The sequence below is a fragment of the Patagioenas fasciata genome, chromosome Z, assembly GCF_037038585.1.
Source record: "Patagioenas fasciata isolate bPatFas1 chromosome Z, bPatFas1.hap1, whole genome shotgun sequence".
In the NCBI taxonomy this organism is placed as follows: domain Eukaryota; kingdom Metazoa; phylum Chordata; class Aves; order Columbiformes; family Columbidae; genus Patagioenas; species Patagioenas fasciata.
Genome location: NC_092560.1, coordinates 68,770,221 through 68,796,582, shown reverse-complemented (window position 1 = coordinate 68,796,582; position 26,362 = coordinate 68,770,221). Strand labels below are relative to the sequence as shown.

Genomic DNA, 26,362 nt, shown 5'->3' with positions numbered 1-26,362 from the left:
ACTCAGTTCTGTATACACTTTGAATTAATATCTAAACCAGGAGTGTTGCTCGTAATCTTCCAAGACTACCATTTTTATGTTTCTTCCTTTCATGCATGGCACAAAATAAATAACATACTGAGTGAAAAAAAAAATATTACATTGATTATTAAAGTTACACATACCTATCTGAGCGGAAGGTAGGTTTAGACATCTTCATGTAAGAGGGGGAGTGGAAAGACCAAAACTGGATTACTCCTAGGCTTGAAATTACATAGTTAAAAGTCACTCTCTGCAAGACAGATTTGTTTTTATTTGCAATGAATCTCCTCCTCCCCAGGAGAGAGTTTGGAAACCACCTTAGAGGAGGAAGAAGCAGCAAAAGGAGCTATAAGCATTGTTACCCTGGTACTTGTCCATCACACCTACATGGACTTGAAGTCTACTAGAAGAGTAAGGAAACTATTGTTATGCACAGCTTTTCCTCCTACCTAAAATTAGTGAAAATAAGCATTCCAGTGAGACACGTTAAACAATACTTGAACAGAGTTCCTTTTTCCACTAATAATAAGGCTAGAGGAAGCCTTTCATCTCCGGAGAGCACATCTGATCCCTGAGAACTCTCTAAACGTAAGCACACAACTGGTAACCCATAGGCATTTTTGTGCCCAGCAAGAACTTTATCACCACTGCCACAAGGCTTTGTGCTAATTGTGCAAGGTCCCAGTCCTGGTCTGTAAAGCTCACTGTCTGTCTGTTACGTGAACCAGAGGTTGGTACCAGGTGTCTGTTATGAAACACAGTTTAAACACAGGATAACAGCAAATACGTGGAAAATATAGAAGAGACTGAAAACAGAGAATCCAGGAATTCAAACAACTCACTTGTGGTCAAAAATAGTCAATCTTATGAGCTAGAAGGCTGTTTCTGTTTCAAGAAAAGAACCAGCAGCTGAACAATAGAAAAATACCCAAGAAACAGAAGGTGTCTGCTGCTATCTTGGGAATTAGTGTTCTTCCAGCATTTGGAATGGGGACTGAGAACTTACAAAAGTGCAAATATCTGGAATTGGTAAGTGCAGGAGCAGAAGAAAGAGTGTGCTCAATTTAGTTCTGCCTTCCCTTGCTAAAGACCTCCTTGCCTTATCACCTAAGCTTAAGACCATCAAGGACCACAGCTACCAGTGCTAAGTACACATGTCCAGCTTTATGGTATCGTATACTTCTATTATAGGAAATTAAATAAAAAGTTGTTAAGAACTGCTTTGAATATGTAATGGTAGCAAGTATTTATAAAAAGTGCATTTGCTTATTGTGCACTCATAATGAGAGCATTGTCCATAGGAAAGAATGGAAAAAAAAAAATCTAGTAAAGCCTTGGTTTAAAATTTAAACCTGAATCAATTTAATGGTTTCTGATTCCTCCATATACATACATACACACATACATTCAGTTGCAACAGTCTCCAAATACAGATAAAGATCTGGCCACCTTTTTGAAAAAGAAAACCAAGGGAAAACCAGATAACTCTCCCCAACCCTCCCACCCACAGTAAAAGCCAGAAGAAAGATCTTTTCTGAGGGAAGCAGAAGAATGTAATTTACCACAGGTTGAAACCATGACACTTCTAAAGGCCACGATTTCTTGCAACAGCACCTCTGTGTGCCAGACTCTCACTAGTCAAACCCTCGACAATTGCACATTGTGTTAGAGAAGGAGAGCCAAGAAACCTTTCACCAAAAAAAAAAACCCTTGATGTTATGAAATGGAGAAAAGAAAGCTGAGGGGAGACCTTACCACTCTATACAACTATCTGAAAGGAGGTTATAGCAAAGTGGGTATTGGTCTCTTCTCCCACATAGCAAGTGTTAGAACAAGAGGAAATGGTCTCAAGTTGTGCCAGGGGAGGTTTAGACTGAATATTAGGAAAAACCTATTCCCAGAAAGGGCTGTCAGACATTGGAACAGGCTGCCAGGGAAGTGGTTGAATCACTATCCCTGGAGGTGTTTAAAGGCCATGTAGATGAGGTTCTTACGGACATGGTTTAGAGGCAGACTTGGCAGTTTTTACGTTAACGTTTGGACTCTATGATCTTAAGGGTCTTTTCCAAGCTAAATGATTCTATGAAATAGTAGCTGATAGGTTACCCAGATCTAATAGGTAATTGATTCTTTGGCAGGACTAGGATAAAGGCAAAAGCAGAAGACAACCAGCTTGAGTAAAATTTTCATCACTAGAGGATACTGAAAGGAGAAATTGCTAGGTTTAGAGTTGGGGGAAAGACCATGATTGCATGATACAACCTGTACGTTATATAATCTAAAAAAGTAAAAATTGTTAACACAATTTGTCATTTTACTCCTACAAATTTCTGTTGTTTCTTGTCTGCTGAATTAAGGCAGCATTAGAGGCTCCTCTGAAGGAACCATTTCCTCTATAAGATCTCACCTCCCTACTGAAAATTGATATTTAAAGTCATATTGACACTGTTACATAAACATTTTAAAATTATATGACTGCACATATTTTGATAGAGCAATTTCTACACAAAATTCCAAATTAAGGACTTCCTTAAATACCATTTAAAGATTCAAATGCTGAGTTGGTAGAGCATCTGTAAAACAAAAACAGTATTCATATCCAAGAAATAAAAACAACAATGAAAAAGATACCCTAACAAATAAAAGTAATAATAATTAAAAAAAAAAAAAAATCACATACCCCAACAATCCTTTTCATAGCATCCAGCTTTGCAGAATCTTTACTGCTTTCCAACATCTGTTTTAGGTCTTCATTTCTATGGTAGAAGCATAGTAAAACAGAAAAAAGTGAAAAATAAAATCAGAATACTATTTTTATATTCTTGCATCAATTCAGCAACTTTGGGTGAAGCACTGCCGCTTCTTGCTCACTTTTAAATTGTATTTGTTACCATGCTGGCCTTGTATAATGAAGTGTTAGTAGAAGAATCTACCAGATTCCAACAATAATGCAAGACCATGCAACTTCAATCTGCTGTTAGTTGAAAGTTGAAGTCTTGAGGCAAGAGAAGAGCTCAATTTCATTCATTCACTCCTCACTTTTTGTCCAGTAAGAGCCACAATGTAATAGCCTGAGGCTGACATGTCTATATTACAATATAATATCAGCTTACATAAATCACCAAAAAGCTCAATAGCAGACTTCAGTATGATCCAAATCTCCACGAGAATCAAGCATATAACCTTAGGTTTTCATCTGCCTTTCTGGATTGTAAACTGCTGTCCCTTGTCCTCAGGATTAAAAGCCTCAGATCTATAGTACAATACATCTATTCCACATGCCACAAGATTGATAGCTCAATGATTAGACACATGTAGTGTTTAAGCACTTCTTACAGCTGAAATAAAATTCCCACACAGAAATATTAAGTCAGCAAGGACGTCCTCTAACAGATACAGCTTCTCATTAGCCACCACTAGTAAGAAACTTCACCATGCTTGGCTTTTTAGACGCAAAGGACAACAGTCTAATTGCATGTGTAGACTCTGAAAGTTTACAAAAAAGATTATTTGAAGAAATAGCCTTTTGTAATGCCTAGATTGCTCAAGTACTAAAAAATATGAAGCAAACAACGGCTCAAGAATGGATACTTGCAACATTAAAAAGAACTCCAAAAGCTTTCCAAGTTTACAAACCCTGTGAGTTTTCACACTGTAAAGGGCAACATCGAAATCCAGACAGAATTTCCAAAGTGAATGAGAAACCTAGATATATTCTGATTTATCATTGCCCTCAGAATTTCAGATGGGGAGGAAAAAGAGGTTTAAGTCAAAGCCAGAATTAGTTACAATGAGACAAATGTTGCCATCCAGATCTTCATAAACGTTTAAACAGCATTTTTTACTACTTGCAAGGCATAGTCACTTTAATTGAGATTTTCCTTGTATTTTCAGACAGAGCACTGTATCTACCTGTGCCCCTCCTTGAGAAATTCACACTACCCACACAGTTCAGTATACATCCACAAACTTAAGGACCACAACCAGATGGGGAAAAAACCCAAACACCGTTTGTTCCTAATAAGCCAAAAGAAAAACATGCAAAATTAAGGATGCAGATACCTACAAGCAACTTCCAATTTAAGTCTAACCACTTTTTCAAAACAAAGTGTTTTGTGAAGTACAGGATCAAGTAGCAAAAATAGAGGAAGTAACACAGCAGAAGATTCAAGTACATGCTGAAGGCTACCTCCCAGAAGACAGGAATGACAAAAGCAGTCAGTTATCACAGGATGACTGAGTTACCAGTGTAAAAAAATATTTTTTTAAAAAAGGTAAAATGTGAATTTTAGACTTGAAGACAGAATAAAGAAGTATCTAATAATGAAATGTACTTCTAACTGCTTCGAGAAAATATTCCATCGCACATTTCAAATTAAAACATTTTGAAATGTTAACAGCTAAGATACAAACCAGAGAAATTAAGACATGAAGACCTGAAGCCTTCATTGCATAAGAGAAATGCACCACCAGGAAAAAAAATACCAATAAATAAAAAATAAAAAAAATAAGTTCTTGATGAATCCATTTGGAAATTAATTGCTACATGAACTGATGTATTTCTTTCAATCTTTTCTAAAAATTATAATCTGGTATTAGCAAGCATTACACACTTACAGAGTAAAATATCGTTCCAGATATTCATATGGATCAGGATCAGCAGCAGCAAGCCTTTTTTCCTCTACGGTTAGACATGGCTTCAGTGTAACCTCAAGGTTTTGCCCTTTAAGAGCAGATTTAATAGTGCAAGACATCTCAATTATTTTATCCAGCATTGTAGAATTCTGTTCCATTCTTTCAAGTACAGTATTAAAAAATAAAATAAAATAAAACAACAAAAAAAACACGCACTCAACCCAGCTTGCCTGCTGAGACTGAGGTCTACTTAAAAAAGAAAATCTTATTAACTAACAGGATACCCACTCCCTTTCTGTTTCAACTTCTAGAAACAAATATCCTACACAGATTTCAAAGGTCATTTCCCTCCAAAAACAACTCTTATCAGCAGCCTCAATGAACAATAGGAAAGGCAAATGTATTTCAGTCTTTCATCACACAGTATCGCACAGTATCACAGTATGTTTGGGATTAGAAGGGACCTCAAAAGATCCTCTAGTCCAAGCCCCGTGCTGGAGCAGGAACGCCTAGGTGAGGTCGCACAGGAACATGTCCAGGTGGGCTTTGAATGTCTCCAGAGTAGGAAACACCCATAATATAGTTTATTGTACAGTACAAAAATACTTTCATCTTCCAAGCATTAAGATGATGGAAGGGAATTTCAATCCTTAAGTAAAACCCCTTAAAACAGAAAGCATAAATGCAAGCCTCACACTGCTGTTCATGCTTCTATACTAATTAGTTATTCTGAAGTGACAGATCTTCAGTACACAATGGTAGACAAATAACTTCTTTATCACCTATGTTCACTTGCCAGGAGCTCAGGAACATGCAAGCAACCCTCCAGCTGGATCAATACCTTGGCCTCTTCCCACTAAAGCTTTGAGAGTAATTCTAGCTTTACAGAGTCAGGTACATATTACAGATGACTGAAATATAAGCTATATTACTTCAGCAGCAAAACCAGGCTTAAGGAAGCCAAATATAATAGTTGACAAATAATATGGAGCTATATAAACCAGGACAGTAATGGTCCAACAACAGTAGGTGCAAAAAAGCCTTTGTAAGAGTAAATAAATAGTCTCTAAGCCCATTTTGCCTAAGAGCAAGAAGAGCTGAAATGACTGAGAGGGGGAAAAAGAAGAGTCCCACCTGTTTCCCTGCATTCCCAAGCTGTAATTCAGTGTGTCAACTTCTATATATAATACAGCCCCACTGTTCTAAAAAGTTGGCAGTTGAAAGCACTGGTGTGAACTGTAATTAGAAATATTATAACTATATAATATATGAACAAGGTATGAAATACAATCTTTATTTTTTTTCCATAGCATCTATCCAAAAAAGGCAATGAGCCGATTATTAATGTATCAAGGAATCAGTACTCAGCCGCCTCTGTAATCTTTATCACCACAGGCTTGTATTCTTCAATAAAAGAATTTGAAAGGTAAGAGATTGTAAATTAGGAATGCAAAATCATTGTCTAACTTTCTCTCATGGCAAGCATCAAACATGACACATGATACAACATGATCACAATCACAGAACACATCTGGAATAATATATTCTTATTAAATTACTGGTCAAATGTTAAAAGGAGGAAGATGATTTCTAACTTTCTTCTAGGTTTTCATGTTTTATGATCATGGCCTTTAAGAGATATGCTACTTTTGTCTGTCTGCCTCAAAGTACTGCTTTCTTCACATGTCTTTGCACCACTTCTAGATACAACAGGGTGTGGATATGATAGGGTCTATGACAAGCCTACCAGTTAGTAATATTCTTACTATAAAAAAAGTAAATAACCACTGGTTAGATTTTTCTAGTTCTCATTCTCTTTCATGCTCCATCTGCTCCCCTGCCATAAAAACAAACAACAAAAAGCCACCACACTACACCACTACACAAACTACACCTTTCAAAAATACCACCCCAATTCACCAAAATAAGAGCAAAAGTACCCCGAAAACACCTAGATCTTGGCAGCCAAGAGAACTGCCAAACTATTTTAACAGCCTGGAGTCTCATGCGAGAAAAGACCCTGAGCATTACTCTTCATGCTGTTTATGGTAAAACAGCAACTAAACAACTCCGACTACGCCACACTCTTGTTAGCACACATTGGTCACTGAAATGGCATCTTGATCAGATTAAGACTACAATTTCAGATTCTGCTAAGCAGCATTACCCACTTACACAGAAGAAAAAAAAAAAAAAGTCAGCATAACTGCACATGGCAGAGGTTTAAACCAGCTATGTCAGTGATAAATCTGGGCCTCGCTCTCAGTTATTTTGTCTTCTCGTAGTAACTTCCACAAATCTTTAATTGCATTAAACTAATTCATAATCTGTAGCACACAATTTGCCACCGCACCTACTTATTCTGAACAACTGTTGTTAAGAGAACACTCACTCCACCCTGATAAGATACACACTTATTCTATCTCCTTTTTAGCCACAGCTCCAACATACCCAGTTACTTAACGAAGCCACTCACTTACCACAATGCTATCTTTGTAAAAAGCAGAAGTTTCATAGGTATCAAAAATGCAACAGAAGCCCAGCAGGCAATGCAATGATTATGCTTTAGCTACAAAATCTTTACTCCTGGAAGTTCATCAGCCTGCTGTTTTACAAAATAAAAATTTAATTCTGATTCCACATGCCATCTGTACGCCCCAGAACCTGGGAACAGTTTTAATCACCTCTAAGAAAGGAGAGGGAATTTTACACAAATGAACTCGTGGTGAGACACAGTCTCTGTACACAAGGACAGCACTGTGTCACTGCAAGATAAGATATAAGAAATGGCAAACTAATCTACCACAGAGGAGGTAGCAAGCTTCACCAGTTCTGATATTATAGAACCATCTGTTATAGAACAAAAGTTACAGAAATCCCATTCAACAGAGTTTTAATAATGCATATCTTCTTTTAAGTTCTCCATCCCCTGCATGCTTTCAGTTACACAATATCAACTGAATTGTTCTTGTGTTCAAAGTCTTTAAGAGACTTCAGTCTGGGTAACATATTTTAACTGCAGCATACTGAGATTTTTTTTTTTTTTTTTTTTTTGCCTGCAGAACAACAATATGTTCCAATGTGAAGTTTGAAATACTACGAATGTTACCAGGTTGGAAGTAGAAAATCCACACTGACAGAGCACCTTAACCTTTGGTCCTGGCACCTGAGTAGTAACAAAGTCCTATAGAAGGTCCTGTGTGACCCCGTAAAATTAAAAAGAATAATAATAAATATATATATAAATAATTTAAAAAGAAAAACAGATTTTTTTACATTTTACTGGCACTGCAAAATCCTTAAATGGCTTATTCTAGCTCAGACTATTGCTTAAACTGCAAACAATTCTGAATTTAACACTTAAAGAGGATCTGTAAATTGATTTCAGAGCCATAGAACATGGAAGCTAAAATGGCAGCAAATACATGCTGCAATTTATTTTGCTGTTGACTTGGGGTCTTCTTCCACCAGGAAATTAAGAAATCTGAGTTTCACTGTTTCATTGTATACCACAAACTGTTTGAATGACATCTAGTGGTGCTATTCAGTATTGCCACTCTCTTCCATTATAACACTATTTATATTTATTGCCAATTTACAACACCAACATAGAATTCAAATATCACTTCAAGAGAGACTCAAATCATTTGGCTATGAGTGCAGCTGCAGTATGGTTTAAAGAGAATCTGAGATAAGAAGTAATCTATTTCCTCTTCAGTCACCCCTAATTTTTCAACGCAAAAAACATGCATACTGCCCAAAAAGCAGACTTTGTAATTTTAAAGGATAAACTACAGAGATGTGAGGAAAACCAGGATGACTGTAGTATCCTGTAAGGCTGAGAACCACAGAGAAGAACACTAGTTATAGTCTGACAAGCAACATAATTTAACTCATTTAATGACTGCTTTGCCACTAGTTTATCAAAGCACTTGCCATCTGGATGGTTTAGGTACAGTCTCATCCTTGTCAATGTGGAAACATACAGAAGACAGCAAAGTTAAAACTGAATAAAGCATCTTCCCAGTTCCCTGTTGTGAAATTACAATACCTGAACAATGTTTGAGTAGCCCAGTGCATGAACACCTGTTAAGTTGCTGCCACCACTAACATCGACACAGATACGTAAACCTACATTTCAGAAGTTCTAACCAGCTGGATGCTACTATGACAAAGCAGTTTGAAACCCCTTCTAGAGAGGACTGTGATTTACCCTAAGATTATCTGTCATCAGTAGAGTGGTCATATACACTACTTCACCAAGGAACAAGAAAAGATGAAGAGTACCAGTCTTGCAACCCCACTGCATAGGATCTTTTCTGACAGTACCCACACCTCCGATGCTGCAGGGAAGCTTCTGAGAGAGAAAAATCTTCCTTGTTGGCAGAGATCAGTTTCCCGAGGGCTGAAGAAGTGGCATGTGAGGTGATGCTACCACTGAAGTGGTCATGTCACCTTCCAGCCTGTCTTGAGGCCAATAGTCAGAATTTGCAGGCATTTGCACAACACTTGCTGCATTTGAGAGCTGTGAAGAGATTGTAAGAGAGTGAAAAGCAGTACTTTTAGCTTTCCTGAAAATGGTGGGAAGAGGCTTATTTTAAAGATATCACCACAAAGGTGGCACTGTCACTGCCAGGACCTACAACAGTGTTAGCATATACATATATATGTATCACAGAATCACAGAATGGCTGGGGGTAGAAGGGATCTTTGGAGATAATCTAGTCCAACCCACCTGCTAAAGCAGGTTCACCTAGAGCAGATCACACAGGAATGTGTCCAGGTGGGTCTTGAATGTCTCTAGAGAAGGAGACTCCACAACCTCTCTGGGCAGCCTGTTGTTCCAGCGCTCCGGCACCCTCAAACTAGAGAAGTTTTTCCTCATATTCAGATGGAACCTCCTGTGCCTCTAGTACTCTAGGCCCCTCACCATCTTTGTAGCCCACCGCTGGACTCCCAGTAGTAATTTCTTGTCCTTCTTAAACTGAGGAGCCCAGAACTGGATGCAGTACTCCAGATGTGGCCTCACAAGGGTAGAATAGAGGGGGAGGACAACCTCCCTCGACCTGCTGGTCACACTCTTCTTAATGTAGCCCAAGTACCATCGGCCTTCTTGGCCACAAGGGCACACTGTTGACCCATGGTCAAACTGTTGTTGACCAGAACTCCTAGGTCCTTCTCTGCAGAGCTGCTTTCCAGTACATCCACCCCCAAACTGTACTGCTGACTGGGGTCACCCTTCCCCAGGTGCAGGACCCTACACTTGCCCTTGTTAAACTTCATCAAGTTCACCTCTGTCCATTCTTCCAGCCTGTCCAGGTCTCAATGAATGGCAGCACAGCCTTCCGGTGCGTCAACCCTTCCTCCCAGTTCGGTATAATCAGCAAACTTGCTGAAGGTGTACTCAGTCTCTTCATCCAGGTCACTGATGAACAGGTTGGACAGGATGGGACCTAATACTGACTGAGGATGTTGTGAGGGACGGTGTCAAAAGCCTTGGTAAACTCAAGGTAGACAACATCCACTGCTCCCCCCTTGTCTACCCAGCCAGTCATATCATCATAGAAGGTTATTGGGTTGGTCAAACATGATTTCCCTTTGGTGAGCCCATGCTGACTATTCCTGATTACCTTCTTTTCCTCCACATGCTTGGAGATAAGTTGTTCCATCACCTTTCCAGGGATGGAGGTGAGGCTGACTGGCTCGTAGTTTTCTGAGGTCCCTTCCAATCCCTAACATTCTGTGATTCTTGCCCTTTTTGAAGACTGGAGTGACGGTGGCTTTCCTCCAGTCCTCAGGCACCTCTCCTGTTCTGTAAAACTTTTCAAAGATGGAGAGCAGCCTAGCAATAACATCTGCCAACTCTCTCAGCACTTGTGGGTGCATCCCATTGGGACCATGGATTTGCAGATGTTCAGTTTGTCCAAACAATCTCTAACCTGGTCCTCCTCAACCAAGGAAAAGTCTTCCTTTTGCTAGACTTCCTCTCCAATCTCTATGGTCTTTGAAACCTGAGGGCTGGTGTTAGCAGTAAAGATGGAAGCAAATAAGGCATTTAGTAACTCTGCTTTCTCTACATCACCCATCACCAGGGCACCCTCTGCATTCAGCTGCAGGCCTACATTTTCCCTATCCTTCCTTTTGCTGCTGATGTATTTGAATATGCCCTTCTTGTTGTCCTTAACATCCCTGGCCAGATTTGCTTCCAAGTGGAGCTTGGCCTTCCTCACCACATCCCTGCATACTCTAACAGCCTCATTATATTCCTCCCAGGTGGTCTGTCCCTTTTTCCACATTACATAAACATTCTTCTTCCACCTGAGTTTTGACTCGAGTTCCTCACTCATCCATGTTTGCTTCTTACTTCCTTTTACTTGATTTCTCCCTTGAAGGGATGCATTGGTCTTGAGCTTGGAGGAAGTGACATTTGAATGTCAGCCAGCTCTCATGGACCTTCCTACTTTTTAGAGCCCTATCCCACGGGATTCTTTCAAGCAGGACCTTGAAGAGGCCAACATTTGCCCTGCTGAAGTGCATGGTTTTGGTCCTACTTATTGTCCATATCATATGTCCACAGATCTTTATACGTCAAAAGAACTCCGGTTTTCTCAAAGTAAAACTACCACAGAGTGGTACAGACAAGGACAGTCTTCAGAAAAGCATAACTAAGAAACTCTGGAATTTCTTGCAAGTGTCAGCTTTATGTTCTAACAGTCTTATAGAAATGTATTTTTAATGCCATTCAGGATGCAGATCACAAGTGTTTAGGGCAAATATGACAACATAATAAATATGCAGAAATCACAGTGAAGGCCTTAAACTATAAAACGTGCATTTCTGAGGAATAAAATAAGCCTCAAAAAAATTGTAATGACTACATTACAGAGAATCACAGCAAATCAGCAGTTCACTGTCTGCATCCTCATATGTGCCAAGTGCATGGCAATAAGAATGTATTTACTCTGTGTCACTTCCCATCAGATCTGACCGATTTCAGCTGGAGAAGTGCTCTGCAATAGCACGCCCATGTTCATAGAGTGCATTTAGTTCCTATCCTGGTGCTGACTACAAAGTTCAGATTTCATCTTGTAGAGTCATCAGTTCATGCAAACCATTCATCTTTGCTGGCTTGTACACCGTACCCAAACTGGCATATCACCATATTAGTGGGCATAATGCCATTATAACAGATGGGGAAACAAAGTAGCAGTGCCAATGAGCTAGTGGATGCATCAAGTTTGAATATTAGGCCTGGAGTCTCCTCCAAGAATTTCACAAATGGCAGTCTATGTACATACAACCTTTCCACGACTGGTGGAACAGGATATGCCAAGGCAAAACTTGATCGATTTAAGACTCCAAGAACATCTCTGGCAGCTGTTGAAAACAAGTTTTTGGCTCTGATGAACTTGGAAAAGTCTCCTGCATAGAGAATTGGGGAATGAGTATCTTAATGAAATCAACACCTTAGATCAGCTCTCTGCAAAACAGGCTTGCAAATCTCAGGACAAAAGAAAAAGAAAAAAGGTTTGCAGCCCTGCCGAATTTTCTGATGAATGGCTCAACAGAATGCATAAGCCAGATCTGCAGAAAAAATATCTAATAAATTACAAATATATTTTCTTTGGCAGGAATACAGTTTAAAGATGCAAATCAGTAAAGGTGAAAATGCATGTTATAAATTTTTCCATCTGCTTCAATATAGTACTTATCAATTGATATCTACCGACACTACTCATGTGGTTAACCGGTGAGTTTTTACATTTGGTTTAGGTACAGCAATAGCTAGTGTTATTGCTGAAATTGTATAATTTCAAACAACTAAACATCATTAGATTGTAATATTACATGCAGGTAAATATTTCTCAAAATGCAATCAATATAGATGAAAATTTTCTGTCCATCTGTCATTCACCATAGGCAGTAGTAACTACACCCTAATGCAGACAATTAACATGGATCCCATGTTATTAACTAGCTTTCCATGTTTTCTTAAAAGTTGGAAGGTGGTCAGACTTTTCATCCCTCTTCATAGAGCAACACTGTAAATATAAAAACATCCTATTAACTTAGGTGATGTGCATCAAATAGTATCTCTCTACAACATACAGGTGGTTTTGACAGCCTTCCAAGTAGGCAGGACTTACTTCATGGATTTCATCCATCTAGAGCATGGAGAAATAACCTGAGGTCCACAGGCTGGAGTCAGCTTGTCCATAAGACTTACATGACCCCTTAGCTCTTACTAATTCTCTGTTGAAAACTCCTGTTAAGGGCAAAAACTTGTCTGTCAACCATTTCCATTATTCAGGTGGCCCACAACTTGACCCTTTTTCTTCTTTTCCTAACATGTGGGGGGCAAATGAATGGCGTACATCTGGCGTACACCTACAGAGACCTAGGTCTGGAAGATAACCAGTTCACAGGCAAGTGTCAGACTACCTACCCGGACAGATTGAATAAACTCCTGAAATGTTACTATTAATAGGCAAGCACAGCTCACGTGACAAGTGTGAAAGAAGAGGAAAAGGAGAGGAACAGTACCTCCAGCCACGCAGTGTGGCCCATTCTGCACAAGAAGGCTTAGACTGACTCATCTCAGGTACTTAAGATCTTTTAATTATTCAGTTACTGAGACATTTCACAGAATCAACAGAAAGCTTTCATTCACTGAACATGAGATCCACCTCTGACATATCTGAAATGATCTAACTAACCAAAAGGCTTTTTTAAAGCAATACATACCAAATAGGCAAGTTATATCTGCCTCTTTAATCCACTTGTCATATGCTGTTCTACATAATAAATGCTGCAAGATCAAAGACAGTTTATCCTAATAAACTACTTGTTTACTTCAGAAGTCTTTTGGCTTACTTCCTCTTCACGACAAACAGGGTAAGATAGACAACATAAAGAGATTTGAACTTTTTAAATAGAGTGTTTACAGCAATACCTCGATATTTATACTTTAACCACACAATATTATTAAGATTAACTATCAACAGGCAAGTGCAGGTCTCTGGTTCAACAGTTACCGGACTGGTCCAACAGTCCAGCAACATTCTGGGCCACATATTGTATATTTGAACCTCTGCTGAGAATGAGTACTTCTTGCACCATCATTAGGTCTAAGGCAGAATCCCCCTCCCTCAGCAATAAAAAGTTTGCCAAGCACTGAAACACCACAGTGATATGGGACATAAGCATATCTAACATCATATTTAGCAGTGATGAATGACAATCAAGAGAGATCCAGCAAACTAACTCTGAAAAGCCACAGCAGTAATTTTATCTTCACTGGTGGAACACTCCACTGTCCCCACACTTTAGAAAGCAGAGACACATCTTGTACTTTTCTGTAGGGAGGGATGAGTTCTGCCCAGTTCAAAGAACACAAAACCAAACCACCAAAACATACGATGCTCTCCATGTGGGCTACACAGTCCCTGTTCTGAGAAGAGTTCCATTTCTGCTCTAAGGAAAAGAAATTTTGTTTGCTTCTCAGTAAGGAGGTTTTTGGCTATTACCAGTGTGGACGATATAACACACATGCTATTTGCTTGATAAAAGACTATTGCATTTTCCAAACAGACTGCAACACAGTCTGCTTTTCTAATAATAAACCTCACTTGTAGTCCAGTGGCTTTTCCACACTACACAAATGCCCAAGTTCTGTTCCAACTGTCCAATCCATACTTAGAGCTCACCCACACAGGTCTGAATCATGGATAACTTCCTATTTCAACAAGAACTTCTTTTCCAGCTACAAAAGACCATAGAGATCAATGCCTGCTGTCTTCTCAAGCCCTTCCTTTAGAGGATGGGTCTTCCCTCCTGTAAGTGTAAGAGCAAGCCTGAAGGAGCAATCAATAAGGCATGTATACATTTCACAAGCTATTTTGGTTCTTTGGTATTGAAAGACAATCATATACACACATGTACAAAATGTAACAGGACACTGGGCAGCCTCAGGTAGAATTAGTCACTTCAGCTTCTCCATCTGATAAAACATAGAGAGCTATACTTCACTTGCAAGTAAGTCTGAAGTCTAGGATTAAATGAGTTATGTAGAGACTTATGGCCATGACCAGTGATCAGAGTACACCCCTCTGTGGAAAAGAAGCAGCAAAACAATGGTTAAGAAATAAGGTGCCAAGTTATTTCTGTGGAAGGGGACAAGAAAAGAAGGGTGCAAACAACTTAAATCAGCTACAACACACAAGTCAGCAGAGGGGCACCTATGCTAAAGTAGCAAAGATCTTAACTGGAACAGAATGAAAAAGCAAAGTATTAGTGAAATAGTAGGGGAAGAGAAATGTGACTTGTCTGGCTAACTGAGGAGGCCTATCATCTGCTGTTTCACAGAGCTAAGCATCAGAGTGACAGCAGCTTCATGTTGCTGTAATTTACTTTGGTGTGGCACAAGAATAAACAGATCAGTTGAGGTTTCTAGAGCATGGATGTTCTCTTTGTGCAGAACAATCAAAGTGAAGAAGTAGTGATTGATTTTCTCATGTACATGAGACCTTAGTTTATGGTGCTTTTTATTGGTTGCTCTCAGAATAGATTTCCAATTTGTTGTAGGGTACAATTCCAGCTTAGCAAACCCCTTGATCCTCCCATTTAGACACACTTTTTTTTCTCTCCAATTCACTTTTCCTTTAAGGAACTGAAGGCCTTCTGTGTCTGTGCACTTCAACTCTGGGAGATTTTTTTCCCTTCTCCACTTCCTCGTTTTGACTTGTGACTGAGACACAACACTGTTAACACCCATGTCAAGTGGGCCACTCTACCATGATCAACTACATTTCCAAACACAACTCCCACAGATACTTTCAAGGACTTTTTAAATAAGTTTTGAGACAAAATTAAACTAATGCCAGTGTGGTTAGCTACCAAAAGCGGGGGGGGGGTGGGGAGGGGAGGCGGGGGGAGAATGTTTAACGCTTTTTCAAACAAACCAACCAAAAAACTTTACAGGTTACCTATTCCGCTATGAAGACCTCAAAGGTGAGCAAGCCAACTTTCCCAAGGCGTCACCAGTGGGCAGAAGCGGCGAAACGCGGCACCGCTTCCCCGGCACGGTCCCCGCAGCTGCCCCTTGCCGAGAGGAGACCCGAGGCCACATTCCTCCCGCACCGCCCCAGGGCTGGGTTCGCCAGCCCCGCACCGGCCACCGCGCCCCCGCCCAACAGCTCCGAGCGGGCCCGAGGGACGGGCCGCCCCCCTTACTTCTTGGTGTCGCTGCTGAAGAGCCCGAAGGCCGCGGGAGCCGAAGGTGTCGTGGTGGGCGCTGCCTCCTGCACCAGTTCGGGCGCCGCCTCTGCACCCTGCTCGCTGTAGCTGAGCCCGTTGCCGAACATGTCGTCGCCTCCACCGCCGCTCCCCGCCCGCTCCGCCAAACTTACTCGCACGGCGCGGCCCGGACCGCCCCCCGGAAGCGGCGGGCACGCGCCAGCACGGCGGGGCGGGCGGGTCACGTGGCGGGAAGGGGGAGCCAACCGGTCGGGGCGGAACCTGGGCGAGCGGCCTGCAGGGCCCGGGCGGTCCCGCCGGACTGAGCCGGGTGCCCGGCCCCGGGGCGTGAGGAGGCGGCTTCCTCCCGCCGCAGGAGCCCGGGCCTGGTCTGCCCCGCGGCGGACATAGCCGGGCTGCTGGGGAGACCCGCTCTGCTGTGCCTTGGGCACAACCGTACACAGCACCAAGTAGGGCCCACAGCATCAGGCTGCCTGTTGCTCCGAATAATCACGGAATGACAGAATGTCAGGGACTGGAAGGGACCTCGAAAGATCATCCACGCCAATGCCCCTGCCGGAACAGGAACACCCAGATGAGGTTACACAGGAATGTGTCCAGGTGGGTTTTGAATGTCTGCAGAGAGGAGACTCCACAACCTCCCTGGGCAGCCTGGTCCAGCATCTGTCAGCATCACTGTGGAGAAGTTTCTTCTCAAACTTAAGTGGAACCTCCTGTGTTCCAGTTTGTATGCATTACCCTTTCCTATCATTGGTTGTCACCGAGAAGTGCCTGGCTCCATCCTCGTGACACTCACCCTTTATATATCTGTAAACTTTAATGAGGTCACCCCTCAGTCTCCTCCAAGCTAAAGAGACCCAGCTCCCTCAGCCTTTCCTCATAAGGGAGATGCTCTGCTCCCTTCATCATCTTTGTTGCCCTGCACTGGACTCTCTCCAGCAGTTCCCTGTCCTTCTGGAACTGAGGGGCCCAGAACTGGACACAATATTCCAGGTGTGGTCTCACCACTGCAGAGTAGAGGGGAAGGAGAACCTCTCTGGACCTACTGACCACCCCCCTCTAATACACCCCAGGATGCCATTGGCCTTCCTGGCCGCAAGGGCACAGTGCTGGCTCATGGTCATCCTGCTGTCCACCAGGACCAATCCCTATTACGGATTTACTTGCTTGCCAGTAAATGTCAATACCTCATGCTGACCTCCACACTCACTGTAGTAGTGGGATAGCCCTGACTAACAGCAGAAGGAAGGCCATGAAAGGTAGAAGGATAATAATATGTGGTCTGAGGACAGTTTATCTTAATTTCTTTTCACAATCTTATTTTCCTATGTGCATCTTTCCACCCCATTCCCAGTGTCTGTGGAATAATCTGTGTTCATTAAAATGTTCTTCTATCCATATCCTGACATAACTTACATTAGTGGAGTCCAACCTTTTGATCCTGGGACCTGAACTCATTTTCCAAAGGTTACAGTTCTCAATCAATACTTTTTATCTTGCAGAGGGGAAAACAAACAAACAAACAAAAACAACAAACAAACCACAAAAACAAACACCTATCATAACATCTTTCTGGAGCAGCCTTTTGACTTGCTTGTCTTTCAGCAACTTGCACATATCTGATTGAAACAGAGTCATTAAAAAACAAACCTGACAAAAAAGCGGTGCCAATACAGGATTTATTAAGAGTGCAGGGCTGTTACAAGAGCAGTTTCCCTCAACTGTTGCTTTCTATGGATGCCAGCATTTCAGTTCTGTTTTATGATCTCTCACAGTAATTTTTTTTTGTAGGACTGTCCCTTGAAAGTTGTGACTTAAGTGTAAAAGTCCCAGGGTGAATATTCCTGACCATCGCCATTTTACTTGTTGGTTCTTTCCATTTTTGTCTTTCCCTTTGCAATGTTTATCATAACAGCCATCACAGTTTTCTTTCTCAGTAGATGGAAATATCTCGTTATAACTACCATAAAAAGCCATGGTAACTGCTGATATTCTTCCAATAATGTGACTTGAGTTGGACACCTCTCAGTTGCACAAAGTCAGACAGCGTGCAACATCCTGAGTTTTAAAGGGCCAGAAACCAGAGCAGACTGCTGGAGAACTGGGTCTGAACCAGACAAAAATGGACACTTCTCTCCTAAAAGTTAAAGGTGTTGCTCTGATTTACAGAGAGATCTGAGAATTCGTATCAGCAGTCCTTAGAAAATATCTCTCTCTTTCAAACCATGCATTAATTTCAACATTTAATGGTGAGAGCGCTTGAACTTTGGTCCCAAACATGGTTATGCTTATATGAAGGGGCTCCAGGTTTACATCTTTTATTTCTATATAAAGCACATATAGTGTAGGAAGGGATAAATTATACTAGGCCAAGTCCGTAGTTTGTCGTGTAGATCTATATCTTTTAAGACTGCCTGCCTGTTCTCTGAAGCAAGAGGTTTAAACTTCTTGCTTCTTTGTATAAACCTATAAAAAAAGTATTTCTTGTTAGCAATAAGAAACATCTTAAGTACAACAAACTCTTTTATTATTAAATATATGACTTAGAAAGTAACCTTAGAGGAATGATTAACAGAAAAGGAGAACAATAGACCTGTAGAATATTTCAGAGAAATTTTTGAGAGTACAAACATGGAGAAAAGTAGACAAATGGGCTATTGAGGTGGATGATCATGGGACTGTGATATGAGAAGAGGAGCAGATAATAACAGTGAAGGGCTTTGAAGGGCCTTGAAACCAAGAACAGAAAGCAAGTATTATATGAAGATTTATTAAGTATCATTAAACAATCCTATCAGGAAGGCTAGCTATAAGCTCTTGCTATCAGATCTTGCTGTTTAGTTTTAGCCTGAAATAGGCAACAACTGCTCAAAGAACAGCCTTTTCCTGGCTATATTAACTACTCAAAATCACCATGCAGTGCTAACATATTTGTACATTGAATTTATATCTGTTCAAAATTATGTCAGAATTGCCAAGTTGCAAAACACAAAATACTACGAAATCTAAATTCTCCACTTACATTCATCGGTTACAGCAGGGGTGTCAAACTCATTTTCACCAGGGCCCACATCAGCTTTGTGGTTGCCTTCAAAGGGCCAAATGTAATTTTAGGACTGTATAAATGTACAGTCCTAAAATTACATTTTTGTGCTTGCGCAGGGTGCAGGTTGGGGGACTCAGCCACCTCAGGGGAGGTTGCAAGAACCGCAGACTTCGCATCCAGGGGCTCCACTCCTGCTTCTCAGGGCTTTCCAATTTGACGGACTGTATAAATGTAGAGTCCTAAAATTACACCTTTGGATTACAATATTCTATATTTCAAGTTTTTGTGCAGCAGAGGAAAAGTAATATACAAGGCTTAAAACATGGAACACAGAAGGCTTTCTCATTTTTCTACTCATCATGTTTCTTTCTGAAAACATTTCACTTTAATGATTCATACCATCTTCACAATTGCTACTTGTCTAGCATCTGGTAAATTGCATAGTTTCTTACTCTTTCATTCATAGATGTAAACAGCTATGTAATATGAGATGTATGGATGTAGCTTTTAAAAATTAGTTGCATTGCGCCATAACTTCCAAGGCTCTATGGAAACGAATACATATTTATATGGATAAATACATTTGTATTTTCATTAAAACTCGTATATTGTATACACATATGCATTTAAGCAGATAAAAAGATTCACATTACTCGTCAAACTGTAATTTTGTAATTCAAACAAACATTCACTTTGCTCAGCTTTCTGAAGCATTTACAGAAGATATTTTGCAATGTTTTTTACAAAGGTATGTCTATTTTGTGGTTGTGCTGGTTTGTTTTTTATTTTTAAGCAGAGCTAGGCTGTCATATGTTTATTTGGTGCCCTCTCGTGGCTCAGTTTACTTATACGTTGTTTGTAATGAAGAAGACAGGAGGTGCATCGGTAAGGAAACTCATTTTTAATGAAGTTCATGCTCTGTATAACAGAAATGTCAAGATATTAAATACTTTTCTCAAATTTTCTATATTGCTGTTAGTTTCTGATATACCTCGAATGTGCTGTTATTGCAGATCCTACACAAATGCTGGACTTTTGACTGAAATTTGGTTTAGTATTATAATGCATGTCATTGATGAAAGATAAATAATGATACAATACAAACTCCTGGATATTAAGATTTTTCATTTAGTAATGATTTAGAAATCTCGTGTATAATCAATTACTTTAAAATTAAGTACCAAGAACCCATTCCATAACCTGGAATAATGGATTTTCTGTCTGAGGCATGAACTCAGCTGCAAGTATTCCTGAGTACTTCAGGAAATTTGTTACGCAAATGAGAAAACTAATGGTCTGAAAGAGCTTTGATCTGCCTCTCTCTAGTTGAATCTAGATTTGGGACTGTAATAAAAGCAAACCACTGTTCTTTCAAAAAGACCTATTCCCCATTTTTTCTTAGCAGAACTGGCCACCGTATTATCCACAGGAGCTGCTCACATATGCGCTGTTGAAACCAGGAGACTCTAAATTCTCTTTTGTTCCTACAGCTCTTCTATAAACTATAAAATTACACATTATGTGTCTTCTGGCTTCATCAACTAGTATTCCTTTGAGCGGTTATGAAGATTTTGAGTTAAATTATGAATAGGAAAAGCAGAAAGCAAAAATGTAGAACAGAAAAGAGAAAATATTTGAAAAATAAAACAATTCTTCAATTATGAGAGTTCTTTGTAATTTTTTCATTCATAAACATGCAAAATAGGTATTACTAGAATTAGAATTATAGCTTTCATGTATATATAGAAAGACTAAGATTATATTCAAAACTATTACCAAAATAAAAAAATCTCCAAATATAAATAAAACCAATGGAATAAGTCCTGTTATACACTCATGCTGATATCATACCAGTATGTTTAATGATCATTAAAGTTCATTTAAGTTCCAAGGTGAATTAGTCTTGAAAACTTTCACTGAAATTGAAAAGATTATTTGTTAATTCTTCATTATTTAATCCTCCCAGATATTTACATATCATACTATCAAATATTATATAAAAATAGGAAGCCTAAAGTAACTTGCAGCAAATTCCCTGTAATATGTGATGCTCACAGAACTCAAGCAATGAGTTTAATATTTTCTAAACAATGTTTGAATGTTTGCTGCACTGTATCCTAATTTTAAAAAATACATACTCCTATAGAATGAGAAAAATTTGGCGTATCTCAGATGTATCTTAACTAGGAGAAAAAAATCAGGATGTGTTGTGTTGTCTCAAATACCCCAGCTAGCCAAAACAACCTTTCTAATGCAGTTGCAAGTTACAGAGTTGCCCTTGGTCTACCTTGTTGATGTCAGTTCTAGGTTTCCCCATAGATATGTGGGCATATCAACTACAGACATAGGTTTGCCAATTTATCTCCTACTTTTCTTGATCTAGATAGGCACAGGGTCTAGCTAAATTAGAATTAAATATTTAACAGTTTTAAGTGATGGAGCTTAAATAACTTTTTAAAAATTTATACAATTTATACTGTAACATATCTGGCTGGATAAAGTTACTGGGTTGAGGTCAGCTCCAAACTTCTTCAGGGATTTGCCATAACTGACAGAGTAAAACAGAGGTTTTTCTGCCTTTATTAGTATTTCACAGTTTTCTAGTCTAAATTTGTAACCTAGCACATTTATTTAAAGCTATTTTTAAGATAGTTTGGATTAAAGGCTTTAAAAAGGAGGAATATGTACATAGTTCTTGTGTTTCTTATAATATCTCTTCTTTTTTATACTGTCTCCTAGCTATTATCTAGAAACTCCACTGAGTTATGTTGCCTTTGAAATACATGCCTTGACAGTTGGAAATGGTTACTGGGTCCTGATTTTTAAGATAAAATCGATGTGCACTTAGTAGGAAATTCAACCTTCACATTTTTTGTGTGCCTACACATCCTCCATGTTACTAGAATAGATCATCCATGTTTGTATCTTTGCTTTCCACTGGTACTGTGAGTTGTTCGGCAGAAACCAAGGGAGAGATATTAGTGGAAAGAATGGCAGGATGATTAGATTTTCTCAGTGTGTCTGTATCTTCCAGTCAGGGTATAGAAATACACATCTGTGCTAAAAAACCTCTGTTCCATTCTTGAGTTCTGAATTCAGTTATGAAATGAGAAATTAAGCAATTTCAAGCTATCAGTCCATAGGCAGGGAGAAGGCTAGATGTAAGCACATTGTCACTTCCTTGGCACAGGGCCAACTATGCGTCAGTGCTGGTACAGATTACAGCAGTGTGGGAACAGGTTTTACTGTTGTTGAATGAATATAGCATCCGAATTCTTCCCCCTGTAGTTGGAGCACAAACATAACCACCTTCAAACTTAACCACCTTTGTACTTCTGCAGCATTCAGCGTGTATCCTGTTCCAAGGGGTGAGAAAAGAGTAGGCAACAAAAAAGTCCCTGTCCAAGGACACTTAACTTATTCTTTAGCATTTTTGTGCAATTTGGGGGACACAATCACACTGTAAGAGAAGTAGACCCATAATGTAAAAAATAAAAGTGAAGCCTGGAATTAAATAATAGAGAAAAGGATAAAGTGCTCTTCAGAAACAAGAATAAGCAAAATGAGAAATAAAGGGTCAGAAAACCACAATGGAACTTTCAGCTGGTAGTGATGACAGAAGATAAAATTCTTCATCAGAATGTAATAGGAATTGAGGGAGAAACACAGAAGAGTCTTTTATTGAAGAAGTAACAAAGTAAGAAAATAAAGGCACGATGCCAGGAAATGGTTACTCCTCTCATTGTCCTAAGGGTGAAACATGTTACTTATCCTACTGCATTTTTTAAAAAATGTATGATAATTTATAAATGATTTCTGGGAATAATATAATGAATTCACTGAGGATCAGGTCTGTAAGCAGTTGCTACACTCAAGTGCACTTGTATATGAAAGAGGTGAAAAGGCCAATAAATTATTTTCCTGGCATATCAAGAATGAGAATGTTGAAAGATGAATCTTGGAAGTAACACTGTATACACAGAAAACGAGGTGGGGGGAAGGCAAACAACAACAAGCCTTTTTTTTGTCAGAGATTACCCTTGCAGTCATATCTGAATAGTGACCATTCCTAACCTGGAACCTGGCTGTGGAAATGTGTGTTCTTGTTGAACAATATCTCTGGTTTGTCATGGAATAAGGGTTTCTCAGCAGCTTATAACTGTGATTATAATGCTAGCTCACTTATTTAGTTAATTAAACCTGAAGGTTTTTACCTATAATTAACAGTTGTCTCTCAGACAAGATGTATGTCCCATTTCTTAAAAAAAAAAGTAGGGAATCCAAAGGAATAAATAAATTTATTTTAATAAATTTTGTAATTATAGAATTATAATTAAATTTATACTAATATTTATTTTAGTTATATTTCTTCAATTTAATATTAAAGAGTAATCGTATTTATAGGTATGATCACATAATTGTATTAAATTAAAAATTATTTTCTAAAAATAATTTTACATTATTTTTGTTAAAATATCAGACTGTGTCTTTGATATCTATTCTTTTTACTAAATAGGCACTTTATTCCACTTATTCAGTGCTGCTGTATCACTGTAAAATACATCATTTTTTCATACTTCTAAGAAGGGACTTCCTTAGAAGTTACATGAAGAAAATCAGAATTCTCTTATTTATTATTTTGAAGACTAAAATAAGGAAATATAGTGCATATTTATACCCTTATTGCTAAAGCTATTTTGCATGTGAATTCATAACCCTTTTTATAATGTAGGCTGCATTTAAATACAGACAATTTGTAGTCAGTCCTGGTCAGTACATCTTATGATGTACTTAACAAAACTTGAAATGATACGGAGACATTGAGATAAGGAATGACTTGCATATGAGCAAAAAAAACCCTCAGACTAAACAGACTTAAACTCAGCAGCCTAGAAAAGAGACATTTGATAGAGATCTATCTGGTTTATGATAAAGATCTATACAGTCATGAATCCCACAGAGAACATAACTCATTTTTCTCATCTGCTAGGAGGCATCAAATGAAACTGGTAGATTATTGGTCCAAAATAAAGGGATTTTTTTTTTTTTCCTACAGCACAACCAGAATGTGGATTTTAATAGTTGCCATGGGATATTCTTGATGGCAAAAATTTTCATGAGTTCAAAGAACAAGAAGACAAATTCATGGAAGAAGTACAGAGATAGAATCTTTGGCTCAGGAATTCCTGAACCACAGTTTTTTACAGAGAATTACCATTCCATACTCTTCTGATACTCTTCCATAAGAATCTGGTACTAGTGCTACTTAAATAAAATATTCAAAGTATTTGGGGCTAGATAGACCTTTGCAGGTGCAACTGTTCTTATGTGATAGATTTCAGTTCACTATTCTTATTGCATCTGCGTAAATGCGTGAATATCCCTCTGTCTTGTGACACAGTTCAGCAGCTGAAAAACAAGAAGCTGCAAGCAATAAGCCAAGTTTGTACAAACCACCCAGAAGTGCTCTGTGGGGCACCAACAGCCCATACACCGTAACTAGGAATTTCAATGCAATAGGAAAAAAATAATAAGAATAATGAAAGAAATTACAACATATATTATATAAAGGCACGGTTGAACTTTTACCAAAGACTAGTAGTCCAGTAGAATGGGAACTGGAGTCATGTTGCTTTGCTGTTTCTGTTTCCTCTTCTAAGAAACAGCAACACACCAGTCTACCCCATCTGTAGTTGAAAAATGCCACATATGAGTCAAGTCAGGCTACACATCACATTCTGATCACAGAAGCTGAAGCTTTAGTGGGGCTTCCTGTTTTATTTGAGAGAAAAACAGAAACGTCCTTTGTTTTCAGTCTTATTTATCCCCTCAGGTCTTTTTTGCCTTTTCTGCCTTTGAAGTTGAGAATGAAAATTTATCTTCACTCCTGCCAAACCACTGCAATAGTTTTAAAAAATGCTATAATGTTTATAGGGCTATTATGGCTATCTTTAATATGTGCTTGAGATGTTATATCTAGGATGATCCATCTGTGCTGCTTTCAGGGTCACTAAGTCCTAACTTGACGGTTGTCTAGTCCTTCAATTTGAATGCTTTGGTGCTACATGGTTATTAAATCCAGTGCTCCACAAAGCAGTTCACTCCTAGTCACTTCAGTCAAAACAGCCAATATGACCTACAGAGGAATTATTTTTTTCTCTGTAGCAGTAAGCTATGATCCAGGTTTTTGTTTCTGCATTCCAAGCTACTTTAGTTCTTTATTTTCCTATGGAAGAAGTATTAAATAAGATGATGATGATGAAGAGGCAAAATCCTATTTTGCCTTCTATACTTCTTTGTTGCATAACTGAAATCAAAAGAGAAAAGCTTTCTTAAAACAATTCATTGGAAATGAAATGGTATCCTTGAAGATACATCATACTCAAACATCAGACAAGCAGCTAGCAACTGCGAACAACAGAGGTCCTAGACATAATGTACTTCCTTTCAAACATTGATAAAGTGTTTAAAAGTTTGCCAATATGTCATGCAAACCTTCTGACACCATTCTCATCAGAAAATCCCGCTTCTATGGCCTTTAATGTCTGCATTTCTTCCTTTTTTATCTTTAGTGACTGAGTCATTAAATGTTAGTGAAAGAAGACAGCTGCATTTCTATTGCCCCCTTTTACCGGTTGTTCTTCAGGGAAAGTGGTCTGAGTTCTTACCCAATAATCAAGTATTTTCATGCTTATTTTAATAGAAAAAGAAACTAATGGTATAAGAAAAGTCAAAGTAATGACCAATGTTATACAAAAGGATCCGCTCTACAGGGACACTCAAAGGGAGTGTCAGCTACTCTGAAACTGCATAACTGAGCATGCAGCACAGATGAACCTGGCACACTAGTCCGGATAGTGGGAGTATGGGAGTGGGATGAGGAATGTAGTTGGGATAACAGGGAATACCACACCTAGGCAATGGCCAGGGTGGTCTGCATCTGGTTCTCCTCAGCAGAGCATTGTGTATTGGGCTTTGCTTCTGGGGCAGAAGATAATACTGAGCATTGGAGAGCACTACCCCACCCATGCACATGTTCACTTAGATGTGGTGTTGGCGGAACTAGGAAAGATGAAAGGACTGGAGATTTCACCCTTGATACGAAACAGCCTTCATTCTGCTTTGAGAAAAGCATTTTTTTTTCATGCAGCTTTGTATACAATGTCCTGTTCCCTGAAAACAGAGATACAAAGACCAAACAGCAGTTTCCTTCTGCACAGTTTCCAAGCCACTTTTTCAGCAAATCTGGGGCCCTAGAAGTCCTCTTTCTATATTCACTCAGGCTCTTATTCACACTTGACTCCTCAGCTGACAGCTTTCTGCCTCTTACCTGCATTTTACCAATCTAGTTGCTTAAGTGCTCAATTTTCAAAAAAAGATGAGGACTTTTTCAGCAAAAATTAA

The 26,362-nt window shown here is 39.2% G+C and overlaps 1 protein-coding gene across 3 annotated transcripts in view; it reads right to left on the bottom strand.

The window, feature by feature from the left end:
* AP3B1 (adaptor related protein complex 3 subunit beta 1) overlaps positions 1-16,115 on the bottom strand; it is a 152,543-nt gene extending 136,428 nt beyond the window's left edge. For 2 of the 3 annotated variants that reach the window (XM_065860934.2, XM_071802570.1), the window contains exons 1-2: positions 15,889-16,115; positions 2,702-2,777 (exon numbers count right to left, since the gene is read on the bottom strand). In XM_065860934.2, coding sequence (XP_065717006.1) covers positions 2,702-2,777; positions 15,889-16,019 — 207 coding nt within the window. In that variant the 5' untranslated portion in view covers positions 16,020-16,115. The remainder of the gene's footprint in view (positions 1-2,701; positions 2,778-15,888) is intronic. The other variant, XM_065860935.2, reaches the window with a different exon arrangement.
* Between the last annotated feature and the right edge of the window lie 10,247 nt (positions 16,116-26,362).